At 34.1% G+C, this 14,826-nt stretch overlaps 2 protein-coding genes and 1 long non-coding RNA gene across 4 annotated transcripts in view; 1 reads left to right on the forward strand and 2 right to left on the reverse strand.

The window, feature by feature from the left end:
* Positions 1 to 955, reverse strand: part of LOC105175964 (sm-like protein LSM8) — a 4,370-nt gene extending 3,415 nt beyond the window's left edge. The window contains exon 1 of one of the 2 annotated variants that reach the window (XM_020698687.1): positions 710 to 955. The gene's annotated coding sequence lies outside the window, so the exon portion shown is untranslated. Of the gene's footprint in view, positions 1 to 701 lie in introns of both variants that reach the window. The other variant, XM_020698688.1, reaches the window with a different exon arrangement.
* On the reverse strand, positions 4,006 to 9,095 carry LOC110013073. Its single transcript, XR_002288239.1, has 4 exons — positions 8,834 to 9,095; positions 7,815 to 7,921; positions 4,272 to 4,360; positions 4,006 to 4,183 (listed from the first exon to the last, which is right to left on the reverse strand). It is a non-coding gene; the product is annotated as an uncharacterized LOC110013073 (long non-coding RNA).
* Positions 9,998 to 14,826, forward strand: part of LOC105175965 (WAT1-related protein At3g02690, chloroplastic) — a 5,745-nt gene continuing 916 nt past the window's right edge. The window contains exons 1-5 of the mRNA XM_011098612.2: positions 9,998 to 10,779; positions 10,881 to 10,928; positions 11,100 to 11,222; positions 11,836 to 11,985; positions 14,662 to 14,826. The exon at positions 14,662 to 14,826 is cut by the window's right edge and continues 13 nt beyond it. Coding sequence (XP_011096914.1) covers positions 10,171 to 10,779; positions 10,881 to 10,928; positions 11,100 to 11,222; positions 11,836 to 11,985; positions 14,662 to 14,826 — 1,095 coding nt within the window. The 5' untranslated portion in view covers positions 9,998 to 10,170. The remainder of the gene's footprint in view (positions 10,780 to 10,880; positions 10,929 to 11,099; positions 11,223 to 11,835; positions 11,986 to 14,661) is intronic.

Genomic DNA, 14,826 nt, shown 5'->3' on the forward strand with positions numbered 1-14,826 from the left:
GGGGGGGGGGGGGGAGGATATAAGAGACTAGACAAAAAAAAAATAGAACTTATACACATAATTTCCACTTTGCTTGTATTTAACTAATGGATGCTACCTAAACAGAAAGAAAGGGAAATTCTAAAATAATATGTACGTTAACATTTCTGAAAATAATCAATGGTACACCGCTCCAAATAGTACTATCCAGAGAATTTGCCAGCATCTGTTAGGCTAAAACTGTGATTAGGGTTCAATGTGGAACAAATAGTCCAACAAATTTTCATTCCCAAACTCACAAACCCTCTTGTATCAAAATGATTAGTCTTTTCCTCAATAACCTCATCAACGCATTGAATAAAAAAAATTACCAATTATTCTTCTTCTTAGCTATAATCACTCCACCTTCCATAAAATAAATTGAATTTCTTATTAATATTTCAAAATGCTTGCAACCGTCTAGGTTCTACAAAATCCATATCCATTTTCATGAGAAAGCACAACAAAAAAATAAATAAATAAATAACACTCTTCAATTTTTCAGTAGAAACACCTAGCTGCACATGCATTTCATGTTGATCAGTAAATTACTTCGCCTCAAATCTACACTACATATCCATCAACGTCAATCCACACCCAACCAGGCTTTACAAAATAATATCTAACAATATTTCCTCGCTGAACACAGTAATCAAATTTCTTCAAATGATCAACTATTGTACCCACGTACGTGAAGAACCTCGTCCAAGCACCAGTAGGAATGATATTGGAAGCTTCTAGCTCTGATTCTTCCCTTAATTCTTCCAAGATAGCACCACTTCCAGAAACCTCAAGAAGCGCAGCTGAGAGATGAGGCTGTGCGGAGGGGGAGTGCGCTGCGCCGGAGCAGGTGGCGAGGTTGGGAGGAATGCGGTGGCAAAGGGTGTAGGAGTGAGTGGTAGCCGGTAGGGTTTTACAAATGAGGCAGACGGCATCCCTGGCCCATCAGATATCAATAAATAGGAGGGGTCCATATGATTTTAAATTATTCATAATTTTAAATTTTAAATCGAAAATTTTGAATTTTCTTTAATTTAAAATTATTTAAGTAAATTTAAAAAATTTAACATTTATAAATTTAGATACATCACTCGAAATATTATTTTTTAATTTTATTGTCTGTTTTTATATTTTTATCAGTTCTCGACGTATTGTAATTATGTGTATATAATAAATAATATATAATATTTTAAAATATATTGATAATAATAAGAATTAAATAAAGTGATCTATGGATTCTATCTTCCTATTTCACGAATCTGCCGCTGAATTTATCATTGATAAGATCACCGACAAATTCACTCGATTTTAGCTCGGAACTAGAACGACAATTTTATGAAGTAGAGGTGCTCTAAATTTCTTAAAAAAGCCTTAATTTACATTATTTTTTTATTTAAAAAATCCTTATAAACAGGATATCAGTAATTCAGTACAACAATGTAGTTTTCTCAATTGGGCCCCTACTATTCGAGCAGAATTCAAAAATAAAATAAATAAGACACCAATATAATGTTTGGATTCATTTTCGAAGTGTTTTGTTGTGTTTTATAGAGATAGAGAGAGAAAAACAAAGATAAATAAGTATGTGTAAGAGATAGTATGTATGTTTGAATTTGTTTTTTGAGATAACTTAAAATAAATATTGTATGTTTAGTATTGTATTTTAGGAGACAAAAATTATTGTTCATTATCAAATCACTGTCAAATCGTCTTTTTTATATATATTTATGTATATGTATGTATATATATGTATTTATGCCAAAACAGTTAAAAACACCTAGATAAAAGGTGTTTTTGTATGATGGCAAACATTGAGTATGTTTTGACTTCCAAAAATAGCTTAAAAATGAAAAGAAATATAGTACAATTATGTTGCATATAGGGGTGGGCACCAGGTCGGGATTTTTTTTTTATTTTGAATTTTTTGGATCCATTTAATTTTTCATATGATATATTTGGTATTTGGTACACAATACAAACTTGGTTAAGTACCTGAAATCGAATATTCGATTTTTTTTTATTTTTTTATAATTTAAATGTGAAAAAAAATAGGGACTTCGAAAAAATATTTAAAAACATATTTTTCGTTTCAAAACTTTATTTTTATAAATCGTAATTTGTATGCGTAGGGTGACTTTAATTTTTAAAAATATTATATAAAAATATAAGATCAAATTATAATTCCAACTTATTAGTATTAAAAAGTAGTACAACATCACAATTAATTGAAATTAGGGATAATTATACTCCATTCACCTTAAATTTGGTGTAATTACACGTCGATTCCTTGTGTTTTGGGAAATTAAATTTGGCATTCATGAGGTTTGCTTCAATCTAATAAATAAATCCTTTCATTGTTCAAAATTCATCGAATTTGTTGATATTAACAAAAAAAATCAAAACAAAAAATCTATATTTACCCCCAATTGATTTATTACTGATTTATTGCAAGTTATATAAATATTTTCATGATCAAATTGCCCTCATACTTTTTTACGCGTTAATGCATATGAGGATGTATATCTTGGATTAATTATTTTTTATTATTAAAAAATAAATAAATTATATAATATAATTTAAATAAATTATATAATATAAATATAACGAGCCGCGATTACGAACTGCAACTCGAAAAAAAAATACTTTTTTTTTGTAAATTTGATCAAGTCGAGGTTTTGTATCCGCGACTTGATGTCGTGGATTTCATCCACGACATGGCAATTTCTGAATTGTATTATTATCATTTTTTATTTTTAATAAATTAATTAATTTTTAAAATTATATTAATTTTAAAAATATAATGAATCATACAAATGTAATAGTGTATATTTTTCTATATAATTCTTAAAAAATACAATGAACTACACTGATAATTTTGCGGCAGTGTTGGAACCCTTCGATTGAAGCCCGAGGCCAAATTCAAAATTTAGGAAAAAAAGCAAGTAATTATTGCGATATTATAAATATATAAATTATTATCTTATAAAAAAAATTAGCAATTTACCTTCATTTATATTTTAAAATACAATAATTCATGAAGCAATTTATTTTATATTCAACAAATTTATTTTATTTTTAAAAAATAACAAAACCCTTCCATTGAAACTAACGGAAGCTGGGATGCATGCCTGAAGTGCGTTTAAACTTGATTTTTTTGCGTATTTTGACATTTTTTTGGTCTTTAATTGACTAAAATATCCCTATATTGTATTTAAAATTACTACGAACAAATTGACTTTTTATTTCTTTGCATTTTTATCTCTTCTAAAAATATAAATTCTTTTATTTTTTAACATATTTATATTAATTATCAAAATACAAAAATAATAAAAAAAAGTTACATTACAAAGACTAATATAAATGATATGTACGTGAATATAAGCACTAAGCAGTTATAATAATTATAAATAAAAAACTAATTTAGTTACAATAATTATTATAATTATCTAAAATATTCTTAATTAACTATATATTTAAATTAATTTAAGTATGGTAATTATTATAATTATTTTAAAATTATTCTTAATTCATTAAAAAATATATATTTAATTATTATAATTATCTAAAATCATTTTTAATTAACTAAAATAAATATAATTAAATTAATTAAAAAATTAAAAAAAATTGCGTTGTGGTCGCCCCCTACAAAAGGGTGACTACGTTGAATGGGCAGCTGCACCTTCACCCTCTTTCTTCATCCGACGTTGCCTAGATTAGATTTGGGAGCAACGATTGCGGGGGAGGAGTAGGGGTGGGCGTCGGGACGAGTTTTTTGGGTTCAGGTTATTCGGGTCAGCTACCCGACATGTCGAGTTGGGAAAAAATGAACCCGTACCCAAACTCGACTGAATCAGTTACCCGACTAATCGGGTACCCGACAGTCAGGTTCGAGTTTTGTCTGCTTCCAAAAAATGTAGAGAGGTCAATTTTTTAAAATGAAAGTCATTCACTAAAATAAATCAATGTAAGTCTAAAATGTAATTTATGGACACAAATACTTAAAGCTTTACATAAATACCCAAAGAAAAGAGTTCAATCACATCCATAAATTATCAGAGGTTTTTGTAAATCATTTCAGTAACAACAATAAAGCCAAGGCCTCCTAAATCCTAATGCCTACAGACTGAAAAAGCTCATATCACATTTTCATCCTCGAGTCATCGATCTGTCAAGCATTAAACATACAAAGTGGAAGAATTATTAGAGAAAGACAACCAAATAAAAAATGTAACATTATACAAATGAAGTTTTACCGTTCTAGTATCTTGTAAAAAATTTACAAGTAGCAGTTAGCATAATTGAATGTCAATAATTTTTGAATCAACCCCCAACTTAGTCAACTCTACAATAAAATAGAAAATAGTTAGACAAGTAGAAGATATAAGTAGTATACACAGAATTGAACAATAAGAGAAATACAAGAAAAATATAAATAAGTACATTTCTCAACTACTTCAAGTTCACTCAGTTTCTCCTCAATGCTAATTAGTTTGGAGTCTTTTCGTATTCAATCTTGAGTACAAATAAGTGCTTGTACAATTTTAGGAGACAAAATATCAAGAACACGACCACCGGTACTAAATGCGGATTCTAAGGCAACAATTGAGACCGAAACTGCCAATACATCCCAAGCCATTTTGAAAAGAATGGGAAACCTTTGGGTGTTTACTTTCCACCAATTTAGTATGTCAAATTTGTCTCTATGCATTTCAACATCCTTACCAAAATATTTCTCTAATTCTGATTTCACGCTATCCCCTTTCCTACCTAATTTGTACATACTGAACTCTTGTTCTATGGTAAACGTATGAGTCACCTCATAGTTAGTATATTGCATAGATGTCCCTACTGAAGAGGAAGATGATGAAGAAATACGACGAAATGATGATCCTGGGCTTCCTGGCGTTTGAAGAGTATGGCCGTATCTCAACTTATAATCATTAAATAATTCATGAAGTCCATCTCTCACTTGTTCTTTCATCACATCACTTTTTCCGGTACCACCATACAATTTATCAAAACTAAATTCAATGAACTTCAATTTATGACGTGGATCAAGGATCACGGCATAATATAAAATCCTATTCATCTTTTTAATTGATCCCCAATATTTGTCATACTTCTCCTTCATCTTTCTTGCCATCTCATTTAATTCAATATCATTACTACTTAACCAATGTCTGAGAAGCAAGTGAACTTCACATATTTCATGAAATACAAGATTAAATGTGACATACAAGGCACCAAAATCGTGCAAAGTGAGACTGTAAAAATGCCTTAAAAATTTCTCCAATACCTTTGCCCTCTCCCAATCATAATCAGTCGGAATCCCATCAAATAGTTATCTTGAAAGATCAATCTTATAGGCAAAATCCACATCTTCATAAGCATCACATGCAATCTTAAGGCTTATAGCCGTCTCCAACATCAAGTAGGTGGAGTTCTATCTAGTAGATACATCAAGAGAACAATTTTTTCGTTTCCAATTTTTCAAATTCAACACACTCTTGAAATTTTTAGTACCTAGCTGGAGAATTCCTAATATACCTGATGGCCCCTCTAATACGGGAAATAGTTTCATGCTCACCCTTTAAACCATCCTGCACAACAAGATTAACTATATGTGCCATAATCTCATGTACACATATCTCCCACCTAAGATGTTTTGCCACCAATTTTCAAACTTCTTTTTCAAGTAAACGATAGCCCCATCATTCGAAAATGTATTATCAATAGTGATAGAGAAAACCTTGTCAATACCCCAATCAAACAAGCATTTTTCAACACCTTTACCTATTTCTTCACTTTTATGCCCCATATTTAGACAAAAGTTTAAAATTCTTTTGTGCAAGTTCCAATCATCATCAATACAATGAGCAGTCAGACACATATAATTGACTTTTTGAATAGATGTCCAAGTGTCTGTAGTGATGCAAACCCATTGAGCATGATCTTTAATAAACGACTTCAATCTTGCTCTTTCACTCACATATATATTGAAAAAATCTTTTGTTATTGTTCTTCTTGATGGAATGACAAACATCGGGCATGCAACAGACAAAAAATGCCTAAAACCAAGATGTTCGACTAACTTAAATGGAAGTTCATCCAGAACCAACATGTGACACAAAGCTTCTCTAGTTTTGTCTTGCTCAAATCTCCAATTAACAAGAGGGGCGCCTCTATCACCCATGCGAGTTGGTTTGAAAGACAATCTATTTTGATTTCTGGTGATTTCTTGGGGTTTTTTCTCGCAAGATTCATAATGATTCTTCAAAGGTCTAGTTTCATATGCTTTTGGATCGGCTTTGATCTCTCTACTATAATATTTGCACCTAGCCTTTTGGACGTTATCATTTTCACAATGAAATTTAACGAAATGATTCCAATACAGTGATCTAGAAGCCACTACGCTCTTTTTCCTTTTTTGTAGAATCACCTTCCTCCTCATCCTCTCCCTCCAACTCCTTATCAATATTATCATCAAAATAATGCTCAACATTCTCAAGTAGGGCTGTCAATGAGTCGAGCTCGAGCTCGAGCTCGACTCTGGAACTTCGAGCTCGAGCTCGACGAGCTCGCCAAGATGGAGCTCGAGCTCGAGCTCGCCAATGAATTCTCGAGCTCGAGCTCGAGCTCGAACTCGAGCTCGAGCAGATTTCAACTCGAGCTCCCCAGCTCGAGCTCGAGCTCGATTTATCCTGTTGAATTATGAATTTGAACACATTTGCAATAATTTACTTTTAATCGACTAATCATTTAAAAAAACAAACAAGCCAACCAAATTCTAGTTATTATTATTATTCTAATTATTATTATTATTATTATTATTACTACTACTACTATTATTATTATTATTATTTTAAATCATAAGATCGTATCATAAAATTTTTACATAGATATAATTGAAATTAATATATGTTCACAATCTGCAAAATTTATATATTTATAAATGTTAATATGACATTGATGTAACTATCATGTTACATTATTGAACAAAATAGGTTAATCGAACCATCAAAATTCAGATCAGACTGTTAGATATGATAAAACTTACAAAAAAATACGTTTGGTAAAGTTTTAGACTTATTGGATATACGGATGTCGAGATATCGTACTCGAAACATAAGAGTAATCATTCAATACGGTGTATCGTTCAATCAGGCCATGTGATTTTAAATCATACCGTCTGATATAATCTAATGTGCACAATCTTGTATATGTTTAAATTTCGTATGAATCAGGTGCCCAGATTTTAAAATATCGTAATTATTGATTAAACTTTTTAATCTCATTATTTATATAATAAAATAATAATTAAAATTTTTCAACCATCATCATCATCATCATTATTATTATTATTTGAAAGTTCATCCACATCCAGCATGTGACACAAAGTTTCTCTAGTTTTGTCTTGCTCAAATCTCCAATAACAAGAGGGGTGTCTCTATCACCCATGCGAGTTGGTTAGAAAGACAATCTATTTTGATTTCTGGTGATTTTTTGGGGTTTTTTCTTGCAAGATTCATAATGATTCTTCAAAGGTCTAGTTCATGTATTTTTGGATCAGCTTTGATCCCTCTACTACAATATTTGCACCTAGTCTTTTGGACATTATCCTTTTCACAATGAAATTTAATGAAATAATCCCACCACGGTGATCTAGAAGTCACTACCCTCTTTTTTCCTTTTTTAGAATCACCTAAAAGATCTTCCTCTTCATCCTCTCTCTCCAACTCCTTATCAATATTATCATCAACATAATGCTCAATATTCTCAAGATGATCACCACTAACCTGATTTTTCAATCCATCTATATTTATGGTTTGGGCATTTGGTGACGAGTGACTTTCAATTCCATCTATATTTATGAACGATATATTGAGAAGCCAATGTTTCCAATCTGCAAAGTATAAGAACAAAAAAAGTATGTTAAGAGTTGCTTCTCTCATAACCTTGCAATGAACAAATAGAGAAATAATAGCATGTAAAATCAGAGTTTTGAGAAATATGCTAAAATTAATAAAATTAACTAGTTGCTTCTCTAACATTTTCAATATATGAGAAGATTGTTGGTTTAAAGCATGATCAACATATGAATGACAAAACATTTGATAAAGCATGCCAAGGCCATGAAGTTGATATGATTGAAATTGATAATGAGACTGATGAAAATGATAGTGATGAAGTTGATGCAAATGATTCCACGTTCAGTGATGAATTTCAACCCTTTGCTCACATGCCCTTTGAATAGCAACCCTTTGGAAGAGGCCTTCATGGTTTCAGAATCTTGAGAGCGGCATCAGAGCAGCTTCCGGTGACCAAGTCGTGGTTTTTTCATGCAATAAAGGAGATATTATGCCTAATCCTAAAAGCGGTAATTGCTTGAAGAAATTAAGTTTTACCTAAGAATTTATGAATACCTAATGAGGTATCAAGATAAATTATGAGTAGAATGTGTTCATTTTGATGCTTATTAAACTTCCCTCAGCTTACATCTTGGCTTCAAGCAACACAAATAGCTAGGCACAACGAAAACTTTGCACTCTTCACACAACAGATCCCCTCTGAATCAAGATACAATTAACACAATTATCCAACAACTCACAAGGGAATAGACCAAACCCACAAAGAGATAGAAACTTTTCTTCTTTGCTTCTTAAACATTTCAACAAACACTTAGCATGCATAGAAACTTAGCTTCAAAATCAAAATATAAAACAAACCCACCAACTAACCAAAAATCTAATTTCAACAAAATACATCAGTATTACATGATTACATCAACAAAACACTCCACTCGTTGAAAAATTACCTAGCACAATGCTGAAACTTAGCGAGCGCGGACTGTCGCTGGTGAGTGGCGTGGCTGCAGTGTCTGGTTGGCGACAGCAGCAACGACAATAGCAAGAACAACGTCAACAGCAAGGGCCAAGGAAGCAAGAACAACAGCAGCAGGAACTAGGAAGGGCCAAGGAAGAAACACTGAATGTAATTTTTTTCTGACTTGTGTTACCACTTACCCGTTCCCTCTTTTTGCCCTTCTCCCGATCGGATTTTTCGGGGGAGACATCAAACCCAAACCCGAACCCGATTGGAAATAGTCGGGTTCGGGTTAAACCGAAATTGTAAAAAATCCCACAAAACCCGGTCTGATTTGTTTTTACCCTAATGGATGGGTCGGATCGATTAACCCGACTCGTTCGTCCACCTCTAGAGAGGAGGGAGGCGGCAAGGTGGGTGATACACATTAGTAAAAAAATGTATAAAATTATAAGGGCAAAAGAGTAATTGGATATATAGGAGGCACACCATAAGTACATAAAACCTATCACACCATATAATTTCCAACACCCCTATAAATACCAAAATACTAATTTTTTAAAGGAAGGTTACCATTCATTGACAAGACCCCTCATTCTTGAGAAGAACACATTTTGCGGAAATTATATTTCACCTGGTGTAAAATTCCGTCGTGGTAAAATCCCGACTTATTCCCTAGCAAAAAAACCTCGACCACATCAGTAGGGTAGCGGTGATTGGGAAGGGGTAGGCAACAAGGGTAGGGGTAGTTATGTTTGGTTTTTTTGTTTTTTTTATATATATAATAATATTATTATTTTTAATTATTGAATTTATATTTCTTATTTTTTTAAAATCTAACAGTCGACATTAATAGATTATATTTAATGATTATTATTTAATTAAAAAAAATTCAACAATAATTAAAATAAAAAATAATATATATTAAGTAATGGTATAACAATTATTTTATAAAAAATTAACACCGTTTGTTAGATTTAGCGGAGAGAGCGATTGAGCTATTTTTAAGAAAATAAGAGAAATTTTTTGCCTATTTTTAAAATAAAGGAAGATTTTTAACGGACTTTTTAAAATATAAGGGAGTTTTATGGGCAAATAAAGCTATTTTGAGGGTGCAAAATGCAAATTAATCTAATTAATATATCCCTGCTGCAAATGATATGACGACGGATGTCTGTTTCTGTAGATTCAGCAGGCGTGGGCATTTCACCACCACAGGGTTCTTGATTCCAATTATTATGGCTATAATAATAGTTTAGATTATGCAGTAAATTAAAGGATGTAAAGGATTCTTGATTTTCGTTGAAGTTCAGTATAATATCAGGAAAGATGCCGTGGAGTTGCTGCTGTTGCTCTTCCACCCCCGCCACCACTTCTGCGGTTGGAGTTCCCGCCATTAACGCTTCCGCAAGAGCTCGTAATGGGTTGTCCATTACTCCCAGAAAGCAGAATGTGTCCTCGCAATTGCTGTGGAGAGGGAACCGTAAAATTGGAGTTGTTTTGACCGACTTCAGAGCGAGGAGCAAGTCTACGGAATCGGAGCTTCGAACTGAGCCTTCGACTTCTGATGAGATTGATTGTATAGGCACTGGGCTGGACGTTGAGTGCGTGGTCACACCTGCTGATAAGTTGTCGGAAAACCCTAAACAGGCAGGCGACGGATCAGTAGCAACGACGTCGGATTTGTTTGAATTGGCCGGGGCAGCGTTGGAATGGGGGCTTCTGATATCGCCCTTCTTCTTTTGGGGCACGGCCATGGTGGCAATGAAGGAAGTTCTGCCAAAAACTGGGCCCTTCTTTGTGTCGGCATTTCGTCTGATTCCGGCCGGGTTCTTGTTGGTCGGCTTCGCGGCTTCCAGAGGCAGGGCTTTTCCTTCCGGACTGAATGCTTGGTTGTCTATCTCGGCATTTGCCCTCATTGATGCGTCCTGTTTTCAGGTCCCTCTTTAGGATGATGTGTACTTGGTTTCTTGCATTGTATCAATGACGACAGTGTAATGCGTTCTTGATTTCTTGATCATTTGACTGATGGTTAGCAGGGCTTTCTTGCTGAAGGACTGGAGAGGACATCAGCTGGTTTAGGCAGTGTATGTTAGCTAAACTTTTGCTTCCTAGCCTTTTCTGATTATTGTTATTATTATTGTGGTTTGTAGTATAATCTGACTGATCGACTAGGATTTTCATGCTGGTGGATTTATCTTCAAAGGGAGACCACCGTTCAGCTAAAGTTTGACTAGATTTTGAACAAAATGTTGCAGGTTATAATTGATTCTCAACCTCTGACTGTGGCTATTCTGGCATCCTTATTCTTTGGAGAGTCGATAGGATACATAGGGGCTGCTGGACTTGTACTTGGAGTCTTAGGACTTTTACTTCTTGAGGTAATAATGTTGAAAGGTTTGCGGATCCAGTTTTTCTTATTCTTCTGTAGTTAATTACACTCTCTGTGATTCTAGTCCTACTTCACGAGGATTTACTTTTTGTTACTTAGAGCTCCAATAGTATCCAGGTGAATTCATCCATACACACTAATTTTTTGTCATGTGTGCACAAGATAAGTTTCCGATCCCATTATGCACAAAAAGTTCAATTTATGGCTTTCATAAGTTCTACCTTCGGTTATGAATCAGATCATGATGTCCATCAATTATATTTGACATTATCTGCTGCAAAGAAGAAAAAGTCGTTATATTCATCGCTTAGTATGATATATATCTGATATAGGTCTTTTCAGTTGTTCATATCTTAATTTTTTTCAATTTTTTTCACAATTCTTCAAATAAGCATTTCTCATGAACTATAATTCAATTGTTTAGAGAGTTACGTTGACTGACTCTCAGATCACAGATCACAACCTGTTCATAGATTTGCATGCCAAAATTGAACTCCTCCAATCCAGTGACAAAAGCTCCTCTCTTTTCTTTCTTTTCTAAAATGATGCAAAGTCACAATTGCAGATGGTCTGATTTAGAAATACTGCCTATAATCCTTCAGGTACCTGCTCTTACTTTTGATGCCAACAACTTTTCTTTGTGGGGAAGTGGAGAGTGGTGGATGCTTCTTGCTGCCCAAAGTATGGCCGTTGGTACTGTCATGGTCCGCTGGGTCTCCAAATACTCTGATCCTGTTATGGCTACTGGTTGGGTAAGATGTACTATTTTATGTGTGTCAACATCAGATTTTCCCTTTCATAAGAATCAATAGATTTGTGATTTTGCATTTGGTTACTCTTACTCTTGGAAAGTCCATAAAGACCATTCTCTATATTACCAACAAAGAAAGTATAAGTGCCCAGCCGTATCCTTACTGTGGGTGAGATGTATGGGAGCACCCCCTCCACTCCTATTGCTTGCTGATACTTAATGCCAGTAGAACACCTTGGGGTAGACGTGGTTCTTCACTGTTGTTCATGTTGTGTGGGCTTCTCTGAAGTATTATCATATGGAAGTTGTATGTTGCTGAAGAAACTTATGTGACAGCAGATCATAGAATGTCCAACCCAAACATGGTACAGCATGGCTTCATGGAAAAAAAATTGCATTCTTATTCTGGTTCTTGTGAAACTTAAAGGGAAGTAACTCTGTTCTCCTTACCTCATATCCTCCCAGTCATTAGGAGAGTCCACCTTATTTAGGTAAAACATAGAGAAACTAATATGTGGGCCCCAAGAACCATTCCATGCTCTTTGAATAGTTTGGTAAGCTTGTGTAATACTTAGGAAAGTCATTTATTCCATCTTTAATGGTCCATATGCTGCTTCTTTGGCTGGAAGACCAACTGGAGCCTTATTGGTATTCTAAGTTCTTGAAGAACACAGAGTGTTTCAATCTGTACTATGTTGAACCCAAGAAACCATACATCCACAATCTAGTTGTTTGATGGGACCGATGTTTATAATTCAGCTATTTTTACTCATTCACACCCAGAAAGAACCATAGTAGCCGAACTACTTTTACCTGTAGTATTTTATATATAAAATCCAGACCCAAATAAAAGGCAATGATTTCTTAAATTTTGCTTGGTTGACTTAATAGTTAAGTTTCGGAGTAGTTCAACCGCATCCCCAATGCTTTATGGTCTATCGTATTTATTTCCTAGTTTCCTTCAGTATTCTACTTACTTTTCAGTATTATTCATTTGATTCTTTTCCAAGTTTGTTGACTACTAAAGTTCAGGAATAGTAATAAGATGGATAGGAGGGAGTATTAGTTTAACTGGTGTCGGTTGAATTGGTATGAAATTTGATTAATATGACCTCAAATACTTGCATTAAGCACACAAGAAAACCACATCTTGCTCGTAACTAAGTTGAACTATAATAAACTTTTGCTACTGATTAAACTCCAGTTTCAGTGCTGAATAGTAAAAACCGAAGATTTGCTATACTACAAAATTTTCCAAATAACTGCTAATATTATATGCCATGTTAACCCTACTTGGCCAAAATGGGTGTTGAAGATGGTTGGATGTGATACATGAACTTCAACTAACTACCAGACAACTTGTACTGGGATATGTTTGCAAATGTCTGGAATTAAGTTCAGACAACTCAAAACATTTACATTTTTAATATTTTAGGTTATATTGACATAAAAGTTTCAAGTTGGTTTACTCTGTGTTCATGGTATGTATAAAGCGGTCAAAATAACTGCTATTAACTTCTTGACATTTGAGTAAGTTAGGGCTGTTAGAGATGAAATTGAAACCTTCCAGCTGCAAAGTTCAATTTTCGGGTTGGCATCTTGTTGCTGGTGGGCAGCACTGTTTGGACAGATACTTAATTGCTTGGCTGGACCAATACTGGGCCAGGGAAAGGTTTCAGGCCTCAAATTGGGTGTTTGAATGCTAAAAAAATCAGGTGAAACATGTCAACAGTAGCGGCCAAAAACAAGGGAGAGAAAGGAAGGGAGATAAGAGATATGTCTGCTTTTTTATTGATTGCCCCGTTTTAGAGTTCTGGTCTTCAACATAGTTTCCGAGTGTCATGACACCTTAAGTGAATGTGGATGCCAAATTAATTGAATACCTGATTGTGAGAATTCAAGAAGCAAGTAAGAACAGGGAGTGTGTGCTGAGAGAGACCCTTCGCCTTGGGTGGGGGGTGGGGGAGAAACTTGCTAACCAAGATGAAGTTCTTTGGCTATGTTTGTCGTCAAATTAATTAGACTTGTATGACCAGCCATACACGTTGAATTTGGAATTCGCTGTTGGGTAAGTGGCACTATCCCACCTCCACTCTTCAGTAACTTAAGAGTACTTCATCTTCTCACTTCAGTCATACAGCAGTTTGCCTCCAATGGCATTCTCATGCCAAATTTTTGCCAGAAAGCCCTTCATCAGCTGCCATTGTTGGGACTCTGGATTTCAGTCACTATATAACCATATAAACACTGCATCTGTTCTTGTCTTTCCCCAACCACTTATCCCGTTTTTTACATTGTGATTGATATTACAGAACCTTTTGCTTAGCTTTTGAGCTTGAAGAGGGGAATGATGAGAGGCGACAGCTGATGAAGATTTTCATGGTAAAAAATTTGGCCTGAAAATGCCATTGACCGTTAATTAGTGTAATGAATGCAATTTGACGTAGTAAAGTGCTTTTCAGTTACTTTTGAGGGGTGATATGCTATAATGTTAAATTAGTGTGATTCATCCTTATATGTTCTTCCATAGTTCCTAACCCTTGGAATAGGAGTTGATAAGATTCTTTTGATTCACTCTGATTGGTAAATTATAGAAACATTAATATGTACGAGACTATCAAATTGTTAAATGTGATGCATTGTGCTCATTTGTTAGCTAAAGTGAATCTTGTTGCAGCACCTGGTTATTGGTGGTCTCCCCCTTATGGCAATCTCTATTCTTAATCATGATCCTGGTCTCTTAAGTTTTGACAAGCTTACAACAAGTGATGTTTTGGCTCTTCTTTATACATCCATTTTTGGGAGTGCCATCAGTTATGGTGTCTTCTTCTACAATGCTAAT

The sequence above is a fragment of the Sesamum indicum genome, linkage group LG13 (assembly GCF_000512975.1).
Source record: "Sesamum indicum cultivar Zhongzhi No. 13 linkage group LG13, S_indicum_v1.0, whole genome shotgun sequence".
Taxonomy (NCBI): Eukaryota; Viridiplantae; Streptophyta; class Magnoliopsida; order Lamiales; family Pedaliaceae; genus Sesamum; species Sesamum indicum.